Here is a 22,649-nt window from a genome sequence, read left to right as displayed (position 1 = left end):
CTTGAAGGAACAGACATTGTACATCAATAATCCCTGTCCACTCCGAGTGTAGGTTGTAAAGTGAGTTTATTCTTATTTGAAAATCAGCTGCACGTGCCATGCATTTCCAATGACCAACTTGCATGCTTTGTGGCTTATTTTTGTAACGTGCTTTTACAGAATCGGTGACGTCTTTTGAAGTATTTTTTTTTGTTTTGCGTGGCTGATCCCGTGCATTTTGGGCCAGCGAAGGGCTGGTGGTGCAAACAATTGGATAGCTACTGGTCACTTTAGACGGGTGTTAGAGGCGCAAGTAACCATTGAATTCCCCCCATAGGCAGAGTTTCTCCTAAATAGAATACATTTTTGCAATTGTAAACTGGTTATATAGCTTGTTTATGGGACGAAAGAGAGTGAAATATTGCCTGTAGACTATAATAGAACAGTACCACTACTACTAGACCTTTTAATTGAAATTGGTGGAATAATGACATTTTTCCTCTAATTAGGAGCATGAAACCTAAAATACATTTTGCGTAGCAGCATTCCTTGCAGCGACTGCAGAAAACCGTGCTCTGTGACCCTCTGTGTGTGACAATCCCCCTCCGGAGTAATGTTTGTGGCGGTGCTCCTCACAGTGAGTAATGTTTGTGGCGGTGCTCCTCACAGTGAGTAATGTTTGTGGCGGTGCTCCTCACAGTGAGTAATGTTTGTGGCGGTGCTCCTCACAGTGAGTAATGTTTGTGGCGGTGCTCCTCACAGTGAGTAATGTTTGTGGTGGTGCTCCTCACAGTGAGTAATGTTTGTGGCGGTGCTCCTCACAGTGAGTAATGTTTGTGGTGGTGCTCCTCACAGTGAGTAATGTTTGTGGCGGTGCTCCTCACAGTGACTTTAAAAGAGACAGAGGCACCTACAGGTTGGCGACAGACACATACAAAGATGATGACCGACATACAGAGAGGGAGCAGAGACACAGATGGACGATAGGATAAACATAGGGGGAATGGTGTCATTGGTGAGAGGCGTTAAGGTCTACCTATTGTCGGGATGCTGGATGGAGGAGGAAAATGGGGAGGGGGTTACTTTAAGGGGCTCAACCTATGTAAATGGATATGTGCTGCCTCTCAAAGGCTACTGGTTGCGCCCAGCCTACAAAGATGCCCACTCAAATTTGGGTCTGGGCTATCTACTTGCAGTACCCTGTTTGGGAAACACTACTAGTTTATAACCAAATGTATTACTAATTATTTATGAAAACACAGTACACATATTTCTACACCAAATAGTTAGTACAGTAGGTTCAGTATTAGATCATCTCATAGATCAGTCTACAACGGTGTCTGAATGATAATACAATTGGCAGTATGTCATGAGCTGTAGGCGTTCCAATTTGTGGTGTAATTTTGACACATTGGGAGCTCATTCAGGGTAATGCCAAAAGTCAGCCGAGTGCATGCAAATCATTTGTAAATGTAGGATGATTGGGCAGCATGTATTAGTATTTCCATCTTCAAGACAATGGTTAGGACTTATGACAAGACAGGATGCCCACAAAGTTTTCTTCATGGAAGGAGTTTTCTACAACAATTTGCATTTATTGTATTTTTACTTTTTTGAATCCTGCGTTGGTGCAAGTATATAAATATATATAGATTGATGGAACATTTTACGTACTGTGGCTGCCTGGCTTGGTGTCTGTGTATCCTCACAGTATAATATAATATATATCTAGTAAATTGGGCAGAAGTTTAGATCTGGGCAGGATATTTTGATATTGTCGGGGATCTTGGTTGCTAAAAATCCTGTCTTGGAGTCTTTGCAAGACTTAGCGTAGTCTGGTTTTTCTTCTCCTTCTGTTCTAGTGGCACAGTCATTGGGAATCTGACAGCAGTTCACAAATAACTGTTCTTGGCAGTAGAGGGTGGAATATGCTAAAATAAAGATCCATTCAGTTTAGTTATCGCCATCTGCTCCCTTTTCTTTCCCAAACTTCATTCTGTGTGCTCCCTTATTGTGCAGCCTTGGTGAGCTGCCCACTGTGGGGACAGCAGTGCAGATTGGGGGAGGGGGGGGGTCTAGTTCAGCAATACTCGGGCTGTGGGATAAAGACTAATGCTGCTTACACACGGTACGATTAAACAGGGCGATATGTACTATAACGATATTGTTAGCATTCATATCGTCCTGTTTCTGGCCCTGTCAAACGACCAAACGATGGCCGATGCACAGGCATGAATGGTCGATATAGATATTGAACATCGCCCTTGCGTGCAGGCCAACATGGTCGATATCGACCATGTTAGCCTGCGGGTTGTTATAATAGTTGGGGGGTTGCTGCGTATGCTGGATGTTTGATCCAGCACATGCAGGACGACCAGACAACGATCGTCTGATTGTTAAGTCGCTCTGTGTGTACGAAGCTTTAGGGGTATATTTACTAAAGTGAGCGTTTTTAGAAGTGAAGATGTTGCCCATAGCAACCAATCAGATTGTACTTAACATTTAACTAGCACCTTCTACAACAGGGATGGGGAACCACAGGCCCGGGGGCCAGATAAGCCCACGGAAGAATTCGGTAAGGCCGGGATCTGTATGAATGACCGCCAGTAGGTTCGGCGGGTCGAATCTCGACGCCGGAAGGTCCGGCAGCAGTGAAGATCCCGATAGGTAAGTAAACTAACTATAACTAACCCCCGCGTAAGTGCATAAACCTAACCCACCCGGGTCGGCTGCCTAACACTAACCTCTCCAACCCCCCGGGGGTGCCTAACCCTAACCTCCCCCTAGCCTAACCCTCCTGGGGGGTTGCCTAACTTTGTCTCCTCCTGGCACTATGCAATTAACTTTCAGTTGAATCTCCCCCATGGATTGTAAGCACCAATTGGGCAGGGATTGATGAGAATGACTGGCTAATTATTCTCTGTAAATCACTGCGTCATATATAGGTGCAAAATAAATATTAATACATCCAATTTTTATTTTTGGTTATCCCCCCAATGTTTTTTTTACCTATCACTTTAATTTAATAACTACAGGCTTGAAACTGAATAGTTTGTCATAGAGAAACAATTTGGCCAGCTGTATTATTAAAATGAGAGAGTATTCTGTTTTCTCATCCTGTAATGCCTCACATTTGGGAGCCATCTGACATCAGACTATTTCTCTTGCAATATGCGCGTTCCGAAAATTACTCCAGAATTCAATATTATACAATGTACGTATCAGCAGACATTTCTGTCCCATGAAATGCTAAATACTGAGTTCTTAATGGTAGATGCAAATGGTGCTAATGGATACGTCAGAAAACGAATATTTTATCTCCTCTTCCAGACTGTGAGAGATCTAATGCATGATATAAAATATAACATGTTTGGTGACACTGAATGGCACAAGGCTGTAGAAGGCACAATAATAATTTTATTTATATAGCTCTTTTCTCCAGGAGAACTTGAGGTGCTTTACAGAAATGAGGAATATAATACAGAGGTTTAGATTTGCAGGAAATACAGAAAACACTGAACATAATACAGGGTTGATGCAGCCATTCTGGATCTTAAATCCCAATGGATTATTTATCCTACCCACGAAGGTGCTAGGCCAGGCAGCCATCTTGAGTGAACTACATAGGTTACACTGGGTGGAATAGGCAGTGCCTGGAAGAGATGACACGCAAAGGGGGAGCTACAGAATACTAAAATGAGATGAACGGTCCTTACAAAATCATCAGATCCATGCATTGTTCATCTTAGCCACGGGAGTACCAGACGAGGCAGCCATCTTGGGTGCACTACTTGTCAACTTCTTATCATTTTATAGACTGTACTTAATAAATGCTACCTCTATGCTGGATCGTTGCTATGGGCAACTTCTCCACTGGTCCACTTCTCTACTGTTTTCACAGCTTGATCACCCCTGACACATACGGGTAAATGAAAAATGTCTAACACAAAAACGCACTGCATGAATAGTTTCACATGTTCATCTTGCCCATGAAAGTACCAGCCGAGGCAGCCATCTTGGGCACAATACATAGGCTACAGTTGACAAGATGTGCAATTAATAGAAGCATAACATACAGCGAGGGATTACAGGTGGAGAAAATATAGATATCGACACAGGAAAGGAACCATGTTTTGGTGATATGGAAATCAGTCCGTGTATTTCAGGAAGTAGTTCATGGTAACAACAGAATAACAACAAATACATAATACAAAATGAGAGGACAAATTGCAAAAAATAGTGGTAACGCATAATGTTATTCAATGATGGGTAGAGAGTTACCAGGGGATGTTGTAGGGTGGGGGAGTAGTAGCATTCCTGAGGTGCTGTGTTTGAGATATTGTTTGATTTAAGGTTAGAGAGTAGGCCAAAGTCCAAACCCACTTCAAATTCCTGTTACAACTGCATGTCTAAAATATAGGGTTACACAATATTGTTCCCAAAAATGTAAATTTATTTTTGGGTGGAGAATAATAATAATAGTAAAAAAAGTAAATTGTGCTTATAAGGGAAGCACTGTTCGCAGGATACGTTAAGGGACCCTAATGGATGTAATAGCCCCACATTGGGGGCGATTCAATTCAACGCGAATTGAATAGCGCCGGGAGCGAGCTCCCGGAGCTATTAAATCCAGTGCGCTGTGTGGTCGGAGAATGCCGGCACTGAGCAGAAAAACAGTTGCATGCCCGGCACTTTGGTCGGATTTCTCCTCGCATCCACAGGGGGGTGCGAGAAAAAAATCCTTATCCCGCCCAAACATCGCACTGAATTGAATAACTCCGGGTGCTCGCTCCCGGCGATATTCAATTCGCATTGAATTGAATCTGCCCCATTGCTAGTACCCTTCTGTCGGGGAAGCTGGTCCTTCTGTTATGCTAGGCACATGGGCAGGTTAAGTTTGACCCAAGCACTTGATGGCTTTTGGGCCAAATACATAGCAAAAGAAATGCTTTGTGTTTTTCAGCAGAATGACCAATCACAGGGAGCCAGGCATGTGGATTGCCCGACCATCACAAACACATTGCGGTGCGCTCATCAGCGTCTCTTAGCCACAGAAAAATAGACCATTTTCGCCCAGCGCAGTGTTTCATTTTCAGGCCACAGTGTAAATGAGCTAATTTGCCACGCAAGATCTGCACACTGGGCCAACACTGTTCAACCATAACTAAATGATCTTCAAGACAATTCTCTTAAAGCTCTAAAGAAACTAAAATACCAGCAGGTGTATATTATCAGAAGGCAGTTTACATGGATAAACAGTATATGCAACCGGAGCTAAAATGTTTATCATTGTATACATCCCTATATCTCCCTGCAAGCTGTTGTCATAAACACAAGGCTCCAGCATTAGTAATCCATTTCCCTGAGAGCTATTGTTTATGAAATGTATAAATATGCATTTTAGAATTTGAAGGGCTTTTGTTTTGCATATATATTGCCCCCCCCCCCCCCCTCTTTTATTTTTCTGTACTTTGTCTGGAACGGTTGGACTCCTCCATCATAAATTGTGCCACCCACTCACTTTGTTCCATGTTCTCTGCCATTTCCACGTGGCACGCTTTTACCTCGGCATTATGTAACTATGGATGCTACCTCACACACATAATGGAGCCTAACACCACCTTGTAACTATGATCTAAGACTGTAAACATTAGTTCCATGTGACATTGCCTTTCAGACCTTGGTGTGAGAGCTGCACACCGACGTACCATCTGACCAGCAGTTTTAGATGGTACATGTTACATATTTCACATAGCTCGGGGGAAGCACAACACCGCCTCTGATCTTGGTTTAACAGTTTTACGGTTTTTAAAAAAATTTGGCAGACAAAATACGAAATGTAACTGTTCATAGTTAACGGAGTAGAACCGATTTTCCCTTTTTGTTCCTTGGTTTGCTTAGTATAGGTTCAAGCTGATTCAAAGAAATAGTTCATTGGTGAAAGCAGATGTTTCTTGATGGGCTTAAAGTAGTTTTCATCTGTAGATCACTTTGGTTTGTACACACCATTATGTAGCTTTTTACCAAGTACTTTATTATTTATTACTAGTTATTTATATAGCACAAACATATTACGCAGTGCTCTACAGAGAATGTTGATCCATTCACATCAGTCCCTGCCCCAGTGGAGCTTACACTCTATATTCACTACTACTACTTTCACTTATCTTTCCCACTATCTCCTGTATCTGTTAGCTATACATTAATTTATTTATATATTTATTTATTACCAGTTATTTCTATAGCGCACACATATTCCGCAGCGCTTTACAGAGAATATTTGGCCATTCACACCAGTCCCTGCCCCAGTGGAGCTTACAATCTATATTCCCTATCACATGCGCGCACACATACACACTACGGTTAATATGTGTTGGGAGCCAATTAATCTACCAGTATATTTTTTATGTTATCCTATGTGTTTTTGTCACCACTGAATACAAGGCTCACCTTCGTTTCGTTCACTGACACAATTATATACCTGGAGCCAAGCAAAAAGTTGCCGGAAGATGTGAATCAATAAATTAGTCCTCTAACAGCCCCCAAGAACAGTGTAGCTAATGTCTGTATGATTATGAAAAGGAAAGTGTGTCTAGCTATCCTATTGTCATTGACTCAGTTTAATGTCCCTCTAAAGCTGGGTTCACTGATCCTTACAAAATAACTGTACATTTGCCTAATATCGTTATGGTCTTGTTATAAACAGTCAACAGACTGGGTAGCCAGCCTGGCCAGGAAGATCAAAACATTGAAAAGTTTGCAGTCTCAGGGGCAGAAGAAATGTGATTGGATAAATTCCATACATAACTAATTACCCACATTCCCCAATCCTGATACATCAGTCTGTTGTCTGTTTATAACAAGACATCCCCAAATACCTCAAGAATGCCCATCTGATACCCCCAGCTGCATCAGACCTCCCCACGTGCCCCTTAAATGCATGTTTAATGCCTCCATGATCCTACAGGTGATATGACTTGTCTGTATGCAAAACCCATAGTGAATAACACGTTATGTAATAAAAAGGCATATTTATGAAAGAATGTGTGGTATATCCCAGAAAACAAACATTTTTGGAGGTGGTATGTAAGTATTAAGAACTACCAGGATGTACAGTCAGGTGCATAAATATTGGGACATTGACAGAGTTTTCATATTTTGGCCTCTATTCACCACCACAATGGCTTTGAAATGAAACAGACAAGATGTGCTTTAACTGCAGACTTTCAGTTTTAATTTGAGGGTAATTACATCCAAATCAGGTGAACGGTGTAGGAATTACAATGGTTTCTATATGTGCCTCCCACTTTTTAAGGGGCCAAAAGTAATGGGACTATCAACTCAAAAGCTATTTCATGGACAGGTGTGGGCTATTCCCTTGTTATTTCATTATCAATTAAGCAGGTAAAAGGTCTGGAGTTGATTCTAGGTGTGACATTTGCATTTGGAATCAGTTGCTGTCGACTCTCAATATGCGATCCAAAGAGCTGTCACTACCAGTGAAGCAAGCCATCATTAGGCTGAAAAATCAAAACAAACCCATCGGAGAGATAGCAAAAACATTAGGTGTGGCCAAATCAACTGTTTGGAACATTCTTAAAAAGAAAGAACACACCGGAGAGCTCAGCAACACCAAAAGACCCGGAAGACCACCGGAAAACAACTGTGCTGGATGACAGAAGAATTATTTCCCTGGTGAAGAAAAACCCCTTCACAACAGTTGGCCAAATCAAGAACACTCTCCAGGAGGGAGGTGTATATGTGTCAGTCAACAATCAAGAGAAGACTTCACAAGAGTAAATATAGAGGGTTCACCACAAGATGTAAACCATTGGTGAGCCTCAAAAACAGGAAGGCCAGATTAGAGTTTGCCAAACAACATCTAAAAGCCATTACAGTTCTGGAACAACATCCTATGGACAGATGAGACAAAGCTCAACTTGTACCAGAGTGATGGGAAGAGAAGAGTATGGAGAAGGAAAGGAACTGCTCATGATCCAAAACATACCACCTCATCAGTGAAGCATGGTAGTGGTAGTGTCATGGCGTGGGCATGTATGGCTGCCAATGGAACTGGTTCCCTTGTATTTATTGATGATGTGACTGCTGACAAAAGCAGCAGAATGAATTCTGAAGTGTTTCGGGCAATATTATATGCTCATATTCAGTCAAATGCTTCAGAACTCATTGGACGGCGCTTTACAGTGCAGATGGACAATGACCCGAAGCGTACTGCAAAAGCAACCAAAGAGTTTTTTAAGGCTAAAAAGTGGAATGTTATGCAATGGCCAAGTCAATCCCCTGACCTGAATCCGATTGAGCATGCATATCACTTGATGAAGACAGAACTGAAGGGAAAATGCCCCAAGAACAAGCAGGAACTGAAGACATTTGCAGTAGAGGCCTGGCAGAGCATCACCAGGGATGAAACCCAGCGCCTGGTGATGTCTATGCGTTCCAGACTTCAGGCTGTAATTGCTTGCAAAGGATTTGCAACAAAGTATTAAAAAGTGAACGTTAGATTTAGGATTGTTTAGTTTGTCCCATTACTTTTGGCCCCTTAAAAAGTGGTAGACATATATAGAAACCATTGTAATTCCTACACCGTTCACCCGATTTGGATGTAATTACCCTCAAATTAAATCTGAAAATCTGCAGTTAAAGGACATCTTGTTTGTTTCATTTCAAAGCCATTGTGGTGGTGAATAGAGGCCAAAATATGAAAATTCTGTCAATGTCCCAATATTTATGCACCTGACTGAATGTACAGGAGTGCACAGCAGATATTCCAGATACATGCTGCAATACCCTAGTCTTCATGTTAGGGCAGGCAGGGTGCCTTTCAGAAAGAGACAGTCCACCGCCTGACGAAGGCGCACTCCGGCCCACGGGTGGAGATTGGTTGCTGGTCTACGAGCTCCGATTGGCTCGCGACTGGCACCTATTTGAATAACAGGAGCCCTGTCTCTCTCTCTCTCTCTCTCTATGGTGGCTGGGCCGAGTCCCTGGAGACGCGCTGTGCTGCCAGGCTGTCGGGGATTGGCCGCAGCACAGAGCGTCCTCTATGACCTACCTCCTTTTTTTAAAAGTGAGTCCTCTGTCCTCAACACCAGGTAAAATATGCGCAATAGCGCTTATTTGCGATCTTTGCTGTGTAAAGTGCTGTGGAATACGAGTGCGCTATATTAATAACTTCTTATTAATAAAAGTAATACCAATGGTCTGAATGCATAATGTATAAAGAATGTTGGGGCTTAATAATTACTTTAGATTTCTAAGGGGGCGATTCAATTGTTGCTCCGTACTGGCATGATAGCCGCCAACGCTGTCATTTCTGCTTCCACTCCTGAGGTGGCGAGCAGTAATGTGTGATAAGTCTGTGGTTTGGGCGCCCAAACTAGGACTTTTGACTGTTTTAGCCGTTTGACGCTAATTCGGCCTGACAATTAATGGGTGCCCAAAGCAGTTGAACTGCTACATTGGGCGACCATTAATTAGCGCAATTACAAAAAAAGCAATTGAATCGCCCCCTAAGAGTGTTGTCCTTTAGCCAGAGTCTTATAGTACATTGATTTATGGTATTTTGCTGCATCTGTTTAAAAAAAAAAAAAAAAAACTAAACTAAAAGTTAAATGGTCATAATGCAAAGCTATAGACAAAAAGTTACAATACGGAATAATTGGTTTTAAATCAGATGGATTGTATTTAAGCATATTATACCGTCTCCCAAGCAGACAAATGCAATGAGATTAGAATTCTAAAATCCTTTTAACTTTCATAATAATTGTATCTCGTCTTTTCAGCCCGTTACAGTTAACATATATGTCGTACAGATTTGTGTACATCCGTGTAAGCAGTCACAGGGGTAGCTACAGGCTTGAGAGCTATACGATGTGGTTCGATGATACTTTGATCTGTTAGCAGTACATACTGTGTGCACAAAATAAATACTATTGGAGGTAGAGTTTTAAAACCCCAAAATATCCAATCCTTTATCAGTAATGATACTTCAGTATTTATGGGGGTTTAGCTGTATAACATCCCTGAAGATGATACCTGAGCAGTGCCTGCAACGCTGGCCGGCTCCCTGATTGGTAAACAGTTCTGCTGCTGCTGCTGCTGCTAGCTATTTGCTGAGTGGACGGAGTAGGAGAGAGGGGAAGGTTCTGCCTTCAGTTCTGCTCGCTGCATTGCTCTCATGTTATCAAATGTGCCACGAGCTGAGTCAGAGATGCTCACTGCGCAGTAAGGAAGCGATGGCCCAGTTCAGAATACTCGACTGCATGCTCAACCCCAACTGGAGTCTGCTCTGCAATCTGTACTGCGCCTGGAGCAGTCAGGTCAGTACGTAATGTGCATTTCTGTGCTATGACGACCTTCTGCTTGTCTCTTTATACTGTAGTGACATGGGTCTGATGCAGATAGGGCTGCATGGCTGAATCAGATTGTGTGCATTCACCTGAGACATTGATTCATTACCGAGGGCGATGGTGATATCGCCGCAATGCTCTGAACCCGATAAATAAACACTTATACATTGATTTCAGCTAATGGCCAGTTATCTTGATGTTAACGTCATATTTGCTTATTGCAGTTTAACTTTTAAAGTTATGAACACTTGGGTGTTACATGACAGATGTATAAATATGTATACATAGCATACATTTATAAATGTATACAAATAATATGCCTTTCATTCATTATTTACCCAAATGGCTCAAAGTCATATGGGCTATAAAACCCCCATCGTTTTACTGGTTAGCGCTTTAGGCTGTAGCCCCCTTGACTGCATTAACTGTTTAGAACCCGGGCCATTTGATCAGCTTTTTCTGCAACCTTTAAGCAGATACAAGTGAAAAGGGGTATGCACCCTGTTACCTATGAGAATGGGGTTACTCTGTTGTGGTGGATGCATAGTCACTGCTTTTTAATGGTCCCCTTTGGGAGATAGTGGTGGGAGGTGCCCTTCTGTGGTGGCATGGTTTGCACCATCATGGCCTCGCTGGGTAATACTGTGTGGTATGTTACAGGGTAGAGAGTCTTGATGACGCGTTTTGATGCAAATCAAGTCATCAAGACCCCGCATCACCAACTACCCTGGGGAGCTAGGCTAGATCCAAGAGGTTGGCAAGTAGGAGTAGATGGGTATTTACATTTATTATTAATTTTATTTCTATGGCGCCACAAGGGTTCCACAGCGCCTTGCAAAGTACATAAACAATTGAGCAGAACAAGAGAATTGTGACTTACAGTACAAAAAAATGCAGGACAAGTACATGGCATATATACATTGCTGCAGCAGCGGTCATAAAACTCAAATAACTAGAACAGTAGCAGAAGTCAAGGGTTAGGTGCCATAAGTAATAGTAAGGGAAGGAAAAGCACTTGGGGGAAGAGGGCCCTGCTCGTGAGAGCTTACATTGATCAAAACGTGCCCTAAGAGAGAGATAGAGATGTATATGTATTTGTGTATATATATATATATATATATATATATATATATATATAATATTTTTATGTTCTTTAGTAATATTACGAAGTGTGAAACACAAAATATTCTTCCTGCAGGTAGTATGTCTTTCGTGTTTAATGTGTGCTCCTGCACTCTTGTCCTGTATTTTGTGAAGACATCACCAGTGGTGGTGCATCTTTCCAAACCTTTGGGTTGGCTTATTAGTTATTACAGCTGTCCTGTATGCTTTCTAGCATATTCATTTAATGAAAAATTGCCATCTTAAAGCATTTGCTTGTTGCGGTCCAGTTTCTTGGTCTTGCCTATTATGTGTCAGGTCTGCGTTCTCCTAGGTAACAGAAGTGCTTTGTACAGCTTTAAGCACAAAGATGGTGTATTGCATTTGCTTTGCTGCTTAGGGACTGATACAGTATGGATCGCAACTACTAAAGCGTACGCAGGCGGCTGATTGTTGTGTACTGCGCATGAGCGAAGGCACCACTGCGATCACACAGACTACAGCGAGCCATCCATGAGTGATTGACAGGCAGTGGGCGTTTGAGGGTGGTGACGGGGCGGTGGTCAGTGAAACGCAGGTGTGCCTGTCCATTTGAACGCTGTTGCATGGGCATACGTAAATTAGTCATTGCGATTGCATACGCAACTCGAGGACTTTACAGTGTTCAACAAGGATAGCAATTTCGAAGTCAGGGCTGCTGTAATTCTGCGTGAGGGGCCGATGGTACTCGATGTTACCGATCTATACTCAGGACTGCAAGGTATTACGGATGTGTGATAGCGGTAGAGGGAGGCAGTGGACGTCTCTATGCTGGCAGTGCGACGGCGTTACGATAGCATTCATTAGCATATATTTGCAGCAGACCTGCGTGCGATTACAGAGCTGTGATCGCAATAGCGATCCTTAATGAATCAGGCCCTTAGTACGAGCTCTGTAATCAGCTGCTTCAAGCTCTTCTATCATACAATTCACACTTGGATGGTGGCTACAGAGTTCTCTAATGTTCGGCGTTAAAGCAGAAATATTTCTTCACACTATCGCAACTCAAACATCCGCAGCTCTGATAAGCTCCTGGAACCTTTATGTATATTTTTATGGGCATTGTTAGTAGCTATTTTATGCTAAGTATTTTATGCTAAGTATTTTAGCGCTAATTATCCTTTAAACCCATTTAAGTTGTAGGTGGATGTTGGCTTTTAAAATGGCCAGTCCAGGACTTCCTAATCTCACAATATAAGGAGGATGAGGGGAAATCCTTAACATCTATAGGAGTAACCCAAATGCTGCACAAGATTATTGGGGGTGTAAGACTTGACCCAAATGACCATAACTGCATTAAGATTTGCACCACATGTTACATATAATTGGGTTATGCTGTCTGTTGATCTTGGCCAATCACTGTAGAGAGGAAGAGCATTATCAGACCGAGCTCCAAACAGTCACTACCAACATGTGCATTGTTTAAAGGTGTTACCGGCCTTCAGATTTATATTTAATGATTTATACAAGTCTTCCTGCAGTGCTTTTGCTTTCTGACTTTTTTTTTTTTTTGTGGTTTGCATCCAAGCTTTTATATCATCAAGGAGATGTATTTGATTTGGCTGCCCATGGATAGGACGCAGTGGTTTCCTAAATATAAAGTACATCAGAGCATGGAAAGTAGTCAAGGACCACATCCACCAGCCAATGAAATGGAGAGCTTTAAGGCAACAACCTCTTTAAAAAAAACAAAACAAAATCATAAATGAAGCTGGTGATTTGGTACACCTGTAGGGAAAGACTAGTAGTAGTAGTATTAACAATTATTTGTATAGCTCCACCATATGCTGTAGCGCTTTGGGATGAACAAAGTAATAAATCAAGATTGAGTAACAGGTAAGGGGGCCCCTAATTGCTAATTTATAATCTGTAGAGTGTTTATAATGTGAGAATAGTATCCAGGTATAACAAATACATTTATTCTGTGTGATCATATTAGATGCAGGGGGATTTTCCTTTTATGACCCATCTATCCACTTAGATATAAGGAAAGTTAATTCTGTGAAGCTCTGTGCCTCTGTATTGATTCGTTGTATCGATCATATAGGTGTGTGGGCACTCTTTTCTACTTCTATATAATGTGGGCATCTTGCCATAGATCCAGTTTATGTCTAAACCCATTAAGTCGGCAAATTGCTTATTCATTCCCAGAGCAAAATTCCCGCAGTTCCACTCTATTGCCTGTGTAGCCAGGAAGTAATTAAGTAGCATTAAGTGAACCAAAGCCTTTTACAGTAATGCAGCAATTATTAGCGTATTCGGCAGGTATTACCATTTAATATCAGAGAGTGATATCTGTGGCTTTTCAAGTTTTTCTTTTTCTTTAACTAATTTGTAGACACGCGGCTCTTGACGCCACTGATGACACCCAACAAGCTGAAAAGTTTGTGCAATAGACTTGTCTAGCCATTATTGTTACTAGAAAAATAGGTGGTTTGGTGAAAGACTAAAATGCAGTAACCAAAAAGGAAACGGTAAATGGCATTTTCTGCTCTAGGAGGGTACCTTGTTTTGCTCATCTATACTTATAATAAAGTTGTAATGGTTGTGTCTGCACAGTGAATTTTTTTTTGAGTAATGTACTCCTTGGGACTGTGTATGCACGATAGAGATAAAAAAAAAAAAAAAAAAAGCCCGAATTTTTGTCGGTTCTTTCCAGCATCACCCAAATATTACGAGATTAATTTGGATTGAGATTTCAAGATTGTATAGCTTAGTCACCTAGAATAAAACTGAGCTAAATATATATATATATATATATATATATATATATATATATTATATAATATATAGTATAGAGAGAGATCATAACCTATATATTAAAGTGCCAAGTTGTTACAATAAAAGACAATGTGGCATCTTTTTAAACTCATAATATTCTTGAAATAAATCAGTGTATCTGTGTGCAAATAGTGCAAGAAATAAGTATTTTTGTGCAAAATAGTGCAATCCAAGGTGCAAAAAACACTATAAATCCAAGTATAGCAATTTATACAATTATTCCAGATATTTAAGTAAAAAAAATATTTTCAACTTAATGTATAAAAAAGGAATTTATTTAAGACAAAAACCTGACCCTAAATGTGTAAGGCAGTATACACATAACACCCATGGCTTATCTAATTCTAAAAAATGTAGAATCCAGGAGCTTCCAACGTGTTTCTTCCAATTGTCAGACTTCATGGGATGGTATATATACACATATGTTGCACACCCCAAACGCAAAACCGTTATATATGTATGCGTATATAAATACATATATATATATATATATATATATATATATATCTCAAGATCTATTTCGCAGGTAAATCCAACTATATATTAAGCCATAATAAGGCAGCTTATCTTGACTCATGATGTTGCAGTATACATGTCAATCCAGTAGATGGCACATCAAGACTAATACTACATATAATAGAGTTGCTGCTCATGTTACTTGCAACCTTTTAGTGTTACTGTAGGTTAAGTAGCAACAACTACTTACTGCACTCACTGCTTGGACACTGCAAGTGCTCCCCTGTCTGTGTGCTGCTCTTGTTGATTGATCTTTGTTGATCAGAACACTTCAGACTGGATCAGCTCGGGTACATTGTAATTTTGTCCTCATTAATTTTGTATTGCCTTTTCCAATTGTGTCACATCTATCCACTTTAATCATTTGTTTAAAAACTAATTCCTGCACCCACTACTCACATACCTCTCCTTTATATATCACTTTTGGAGCTGTGCTCATACATTAGCAGCACTGTTCTTTACATGTATTTTTGAACATTTAACAACTTTAATCCACACTGACTCTATATCTCACAGCCTCCACTCCAGTTTACAGCTCAATTATTACCTTGTCCACAGCATGAACACCCTTACTTCACACAACCCCCATATTCTATGTCCACATAATCCTCTACTTTATCCATCCCTCTCTTCCCCCTCCTGTTTCCTCCACTTGCTGCTCTTCCTTTTTTTCTCTCATCAGTCTGCTTCCAACCCTCTGCTTCTTTCCCCCACCTCTCCTATACCTCCACTCTCAACCACCTCCCTCCATGGTCTTGTTACCCCACTACTAAGCCCCATTCCCTCCTCGTTCTGTCTGTCACCTCCAGGGCTGCCAAGAGAAATTCTGGGCCCGGGTACTGCAACATCCTGTGGGACCACATCATGTATGGCTGCACCCATTTGTGAGTGGGTCTAGCATGTGAGATGCACCCACTCACAGGAGCATGGCATAGCACCCAGCAGCTGGAACTAAAGTAGTCACTACTGTATTAGGATGGCGGGACAGTCCCATAATAGCTGCATTTCTTGTCAGGCTGTATATAGATGCTAAAATGTAACACACAAATTAAAGTGCTTCTACTTTACTTTGTACATCTCTCATGTAAATAACACAAACAATCTATTTTCTATCATAGAGATAGATGTATGAATGACTTAATTTTTACATAACATCAGGTCATCTTATACACACACATTCCGCAGCACATATCCTAACCCACTGCTCCATGCTCCTTCTTCACTATCTACCCCTCTGTGTCGCCCCTGTCTGTCTGCCCTTCCCCTTTAGAATGTAAGCTCTCACGAGCAGGGCCCTCATCCTCACTTGTTTCTCCTCCCCCTACTTATAGTATCATTTACTCCTAACTCCCCACAACGGCACCTAACACCTGGTTGCTCATGTACTGCTGCTTGTGTTTTGCAGCTGAGTTTATTACCTTGTCCTTGTCCTGCATTGTTTTGTATTACTATTAACTGTTTTTCTTGTGTGCTCATTTATGTACTGTGTAAGGCGCTGCGGAACCTTTGTGGCGCCATATAAATAAACGATAATAATAATAATAATAATAATAACTGATTTGGGATCTAAAAGATAGTGTAGCTGGACTTCCAGTGCACAGCATTGCACTGATAGCTCTGTGCCAGCTAAAGAGTCTCTTGTATTATCCAGTTCCCAGCATGAACTCGTGCCAACAAATTGTGCTTAAATTAAGGTTCCTACCACAATGCCATGCTGTGCCCATCACAGTTAATGAATAATAATAATGCACAATATTCTAACTTAATCCTCCTCAGTTTGGGGATGACTATCCCTTTCACACTGCATTGCCGGGTAGCTCCTTGGATTTTGTACACTGGTCCATCCCAGGTTTGACCCGGCTGAGACCCCTTTCAGACTAGCGGCCTGACCCGATTATTGCCAGGTCGATTATGTCACCGATGTCACGTGTCGGACCGGAGATAATCTCCAAGTGCCGACTCTTCTTATGTTGTGAAGGTTGTGACTATATCCCCTTCAGCTACAGGACCCTGACATTATCAGTCACTACTCATGTGGCTAGTAACCTGTGGCGAGCGAATCGAGCCACCGTGCCCTGAGAGGGTACAAATTTTTACTATTGGTGGTCAGATAGCTCAGTTGAGAAAAAATAACAGCACTGTAGGGGCATGGAACCGGACTTCCGCCCTCACTCCACGTCACGTCCGTGTCCTGTAGCTGAAGGGGAACTAGGATCAACCATGCTGTGAACAGGTCCAGGGTTACATCGACCCAAGTTACCTGTTCACACTGCACCGCGAGCCGGGTTGAACCAGTGTTCAACCCTGCTCATTAACCGGTTGAAATGCCAGGTCGCTCGACCCTGGTTATTTCAACTAGACCCTTTCACACTGAGCAGTATCCCGGGTTGCTGCGCGGGATTGCAGGCAGTGTGAAAGGGGGGATCCAGTATACCTTGGTTTGTGCCGAGACCCTCTACAAAGAATGCCTAATCAATTCATCCATTAACAGTGGGGGACTTATATCAACCAATAGAAATCAGAGGTGGTTACAGCAATTTCATATTGGAATCATGTGGTGACTATATATCAAACAATAACAGGGACTTTAATTAAAGAAACAGTCTGTTGCTCATGGTATAGTAGAAGCGGAGTGGTAGTTCAGTCGTGTATATACACACACATACATATTTAGATTTAAAGTTTTATTGAGATTTTCACGTAATGTAACAGAATGGGGGTGGGGTAGAAACAAATAATGGGGGGAAGGGGGCTGCAGGTTCTGGTGCCAATACATATTATTTTCTATACTGTATATATCTGTAATGCTCCATGAACAGCGAGAGGAAAGAAAGGACTTGCATACTGTGTATGTAAAACCAGTTGGATAAATATAGTGTACTTTTTGTAGTTGAACATAAACAGCCTTGTACCCTCTTTGTGAGAGTTACAACTTGCTCCTCCCTATTCACTACAATGGAACTTACTAAGCAGACAAGTCTACTTTTGCTGATTACTTTATTGCAAGAACTATTGCAGGCAACCACAAATATGTAACCCTAAGGGCTCGTTCACATGGCCGCGTTTTTAACTATGCGCCTACAATGTGTTTACCCTCAGCAAGCTGCTTGTGAACTGCCTGTGACATGCAGGCGTCACAGGGCTCATTGGTCCCTACAACAGCTGTTCTTGCCCATTGCCACCTACCCCTGGCTAATACTCAAATTTGCTGAAGATGTTATAGGCCTTCGATTTAACGATCCGTGTTAGTGTGCTTGAGATGTAGGTGTCAACAAGCAGGACTAGTTGTCATAAGGATCGGTATTCATCAGCAAAGCAAACGTCTCCGAAATCCAGCTGTGTGTAAACGAACTCTTAGAGCTGCAGGATAGTTAAGGGAACACTAAAGCCCCAAACTGACGACTTTTTTTTTTTTTTTTTGCTTTTTGTGCTCATCTGACATCTGCTGCAGCTCTGTTGAAAAAGTAAATTATGACCTCTGCACTCCATTATACAGCGGACGCTCCTGCCCATACTTAGGACAATGTCCTAATGGAGTCCCAAAAAGTTAAATAAAAAGAGATTCCGAGTTGCTGTTACATTGCTGGGCCTGCTCTGTCCTGTGTGAAAACTATAATACCCATTGTGCATCTCTGCCAGGCAAGTCTGTCTGTCCTGTGTGAAAACTATAATACCCATTGTGCATCTCTGCCAGGCAAGTCTGTCTGTCCTGTGTGAAAACTATAATACCCATTGTGCATCTCTGCCAGGCAAGTCTGTCTGTCCTGTCAGTCAGCTGCTTGTTCAGCGGAGTTCGTGTTGCACAGGAATGACAGTTAAGTGAACATCTGCATATAAAGGATACAATAGTACATGTGCCGCTTGGTAACACCGCAGCCTGTGAGATGGGATGTGTGTATGTTTGCCGTATGGCTATGTTAAATACCGGCTTTACTTGCTCTTTAAATAAATACTTTTCAACCCTAAGGCAGCTGAGAATAATTTAAGAAAATAATCAATACTTTGTTTGCAGATCACCTTGTAAAATAAATCGGTGAGATCACATTAAATTACAGTTGACTTACCCAGAAAAATAGTCTAGCAAGTTGGAGTCATACTATAATTATATAGATAATTGTGCAGCATGGTTGGCGTAGTGACCAGTATTGCTGCCTCACAGCACTTCAGGTCCTGAGTTCAATTCCTGATCATGGTGCATCTGTAAGGCGTCTGTATGTTCTCCCCTTTTTTGCATGGGTTTCTTCTGTGTACTCCAGTTTACTCTCACACTCCAAAAAACATACCGGTAGGTTAAATGGCTTCTGACATGGGGAATATTTCCATTGTGTCAGGGAATTATGTGAATGACTGAAATATACAAACTCCACACAGTTAGGGCCGTAGTGGGAATCAAACCCAAGACCTCAGTACTGTGAGGCAGTGATTACACTGTCCGTGCTGTCCCAACATTAGCGAATAACAGAATGTGTTTTTTGTGTCTCATCATAAACTTTCTGGCTTAGGATTGTTTCTCTACTCGTGAGTGCAAATTGGTTTAAGCAAATGCTGTATGCAACTTACGGCTTCAGCTATACACAATATGTTATAAAGCTTAAAATAGAAAAGAAAATAAGTTGGGGCGTTTGGTGCAGATGTAATAATTGCCTTTGATCCAGTGACTCCTGTGGGAACTTGTGTGAAATCTCCTCCTGCTTGGGCTGGCCCATTAATAACATGCATCTTACATACACACTCAGGCTTCTGTAGGAGCATGTCCAGGCTGAAGGTTTGTGGGAATATCACAGAGATGGGAGCATACTCCCTTCTCCTGCCTTTACTTATTTGTATATGATTCAGCCACATTCTTGGAGAAGGTGGCGTTACTGTAGAGAGACTGCTGCATTACAGAATCGATCAGCACATTTCAGCTTGTAGTTTCAGCTTGCTCATGCCGAAACTGCTAGGGAAAATGGTAGTCTTTGTGGGCACAGTCTTTTCGGATCTCTGTCTCTCATGAAACGTACCATAACACTATACACTGCTGGCTTCTGGCTGGTCAGGAATGCTGCAACTTGTGGTTCCACAACAACTTACATTTACTATGTCTATCGTCCTCTATAGCTGGTGATCAAACTGGGGGAGTGTGCTGCAATTCTTGTAGAGTGAAAATTTAGTCCTGTAGATTAAAAAAAAAAATGCATTTGGGAAAATTATAGTAATTTAGGCTTTGAGCACAATACTGCTTACATCTGAGAAATGCCTTTAAAGCCCAGCACTGTTGGCCCATTCATAGCAAAAATCACTGTGGTGTTAGCTCAATTTTACAGCCTGTGTGTGACCTTCACGGTGAAATGTAATTGTTTTCGCCTGTTATTTTGTATACACTAATAAAGTATTAATTTAGTCTTAAAGAGCCTCGGTACCTAAATTACGCATTGAAGCAGTAAGTTGCAAGGACAGTTTTCATCTTTGCAATATAAAAAAGTCCCTAAACCATGACCACAGCTAATGATTGACAGATTTGTCACATTGCTTTCTAATTAGCTACAAGCTGTTGGGCTTTTATCAGCCGTTTTGGGGTTTATGGTTACTTGCGAGTGTCTGATATAGAGAGGAGCAGAGCATCCCTGTGGTCAAACCCTTATCTTCAATTTATTTTGGTCTGAAAAATTCCATAAATATCATGTGGTGTTTTTGTTTTATCAAATACTTTGGTATTTGACTAATTACTGTGAGTTTATTCCACTGGTATATTATGGGCAATATCCTTAAAGGTTGGACCCTTAGTGTTATAAGATTTCTAGGAATTGTTCTGTGTACTGGCGACACGATTAGTCTCTGACTCGAACAACAGGATCACTGCCCAATTGGGCGCATATAAGGGCAGCTAGTTAGAACGATATCCAGCCACTTCTCCAAGTCACTTTTCATAACCGTCCTCTTCCAACCACATTTGCCGATACGTGAAGGTGCAGAGTGGGTAATGTACAAAGCACCGGTGCCAGGGACTGCAGAACAGTCACGTCCCAAACATAGTGTGGCCAAGCCCCCATCATCAACTCAAGCAGTGCAGCATCTGTGAATGGAGCACCAAAAATCCCAAAGTGGCAGGGTTATGTCCGCACACACCGGTCACTCACCACTTTTACCGAAGGCCGATATGTCTATTAGCTGCCATGCCAGTATGAACCTATTGATTTTGAGACATTTTTTAGGGCCATACTCAGAAATAATTGCATTCATTCCTGATCATTTGTGTGTGTGTGTGTGTGTGTGTGTGTGTGTTTGCTTGGTGCGTGTGAGTCCAAAGTAATACTAGCGATACAAGAAAATTCCTATTTCATTGGCTGTACTGAACAAAACCTTTATGACCAATTAGTTTCTAGAGCAGGCTTTTTAGGTATACCACCCACCAGGTCATGTTTAAGGTTTCCTGGATGAGACATACAGAAGGAGCATTTACCTATTGAATGGATTTCTGATTGTTCCCCAAACCACGATCTGTTGGGGTAATGAAGTAAGAGGGGGATGGTACCGGGTCATCCTTTTGTGGAGGTTCTATTTCATCACGGCTTACTCTTCTATTCGATGGTACGCTTATGCAGAATGGGGATATATAGTAAGGTGGTACTATATAGGTGATGGGCAACCTGATACTAAATGGGTATCGTGTGACCCTCTAATCTTCTAAAGAGCCGCATGTTGCCCTTAATCTCAGTAATAAGTTAAAAATACATTTAATGAAAGAAGCAAACCAATTAGTATTAACATATCTGTGGGTTTTTCAAATTTAAGATAAATAAGTGTTACATGCTAGAAAGAAATCGGACATTCCAGTGCGTTCTGGGTGACCAGATTTTCACCAGCTTTTGAACGCTAAGGACAGAATTCAATTGATTTTAGCGCTCCTGATCTCCAATCTAAAGTTACGGGAGAACGCGGGGCGCTATTCAATTGATGCCAATTAAAGTGCTGATAGCGAAAACTGCCATTTGGGTGCCCAGACGGGTCACTTTTCGCCCGTTTAAGAAATGGTGCGCCAGCAGCTGATTGCGCCCCACAGGAGCAACAATTGAATATCTCCGTCGGGCTGGAAACAATTGAAAGTGTATTGTTGCAACAGGCACACCACTACTCTACGGAGAGCTTTCCATCCATCACCCTGTTGCACTTGTTTATAGGATTAAGAGCAGGGCCAGCCTACAGCATGGCTTCCATTCTCTCAGTGGAGTAAGGAGGAATCAGGCATGTCTTTCCCGCAGAGGAAAGAGGAGGATTATGTGGTTCAGACTACAGGTCCCCCCTTCTCTGATCTCAGATGTGCTGCTGGCACTTTGTGACCTCCCTGTAATGTGTTATGAAGGTCACATGTTGTGTACAAAGAATAAATAAAATTGATTATTTTATGGCCCAGTACCATTTGTGAGCTGTAGTGTATACTCCAGTCTAGGGGTAGGCAACCTTCGGTACTACAGCTGCTGTGGAATTACACCTCCCAGCATGCACGGTCACAGTTTTGCTGTTAAGGAATGGTGAAACTGTAGCAGGGCATGCTGGTTGGTGTAGTTCCAAAAAAGTTGTAGTGCCACTTGTTGCTGACAGCTGTTCTAGTCCAATGTGGTACAGACCTGTAATACGTGCTGTTTTCAGTAAAGTCTGTCTATCAATCATTAGAGGCGATTCAATTCAGTGGGAGTTGAAAAGCATTGGGAGGGTGCAAGGAGAAATCAGACTAAAGTGCCGTCCGTGAGGCAGTTTTCCAGCTTAGCGCTGCGTACATATCCTCACAGCCGGTACTTTAGTTGGAGAATGCCAGTTCTCGCGACTAAACACCCAGGTTGTACTTAGGGATGTAGTTATGCGTCCGCCAGTCTAAATCCCAAT

General features: G+C 41.8%; 1 protein-coding gene across 4 annotated transcripts in view; it reads left to right on the top strand.

The window, feature by feature from the left end:
• The window catches only part of ARHGAP21 (Rho GTPase activating protein 21), a 194,878-nt gene that overhangs the window by 24,837 nt on the left and 147,392 nt on the right, over positions 1–22,649 (top strand). The window contains exon 1 of one of the 4 annotated variants that reach the window (XM_088457848.1): positions 10,212–10,319. The exons of the other annotated variants lie outside the window; for them this stretch is intronic. Coding sequence (XP_088313974.1) covers positions 10,236–10,319 — 84 coding nt within the window. The 5' untranslated portion in view covers positions 10,212–10,235. Of the gene's footprint in view, positions 1–10,211; positions 10,320–22,649 lie in introns of those variants that run through there. 4 annotated transcript variants of the gene reach the window in all.

The sequence above is a fragment of the Taudactylus pleione genome, unplaced genomic scaffold, assembly GCF_031769625.1.
Source record: "Taudactylus pleione unplaced genomic scaffold, aTauple2 ptg000788l, whole genome shotgun sequence".
NCBI classification, from domain to species: Eukaryota; Metazoa; Chordata; class Amphibia; order Anura; family Myobatrachidae; genus Taudactylus; species Taudactylus pleione.
The sequence above is the reverse complement of the archived record's forward strand: the minus strand, read 5'-3'. Positions and strand labels throughout refer to the sequence as shown.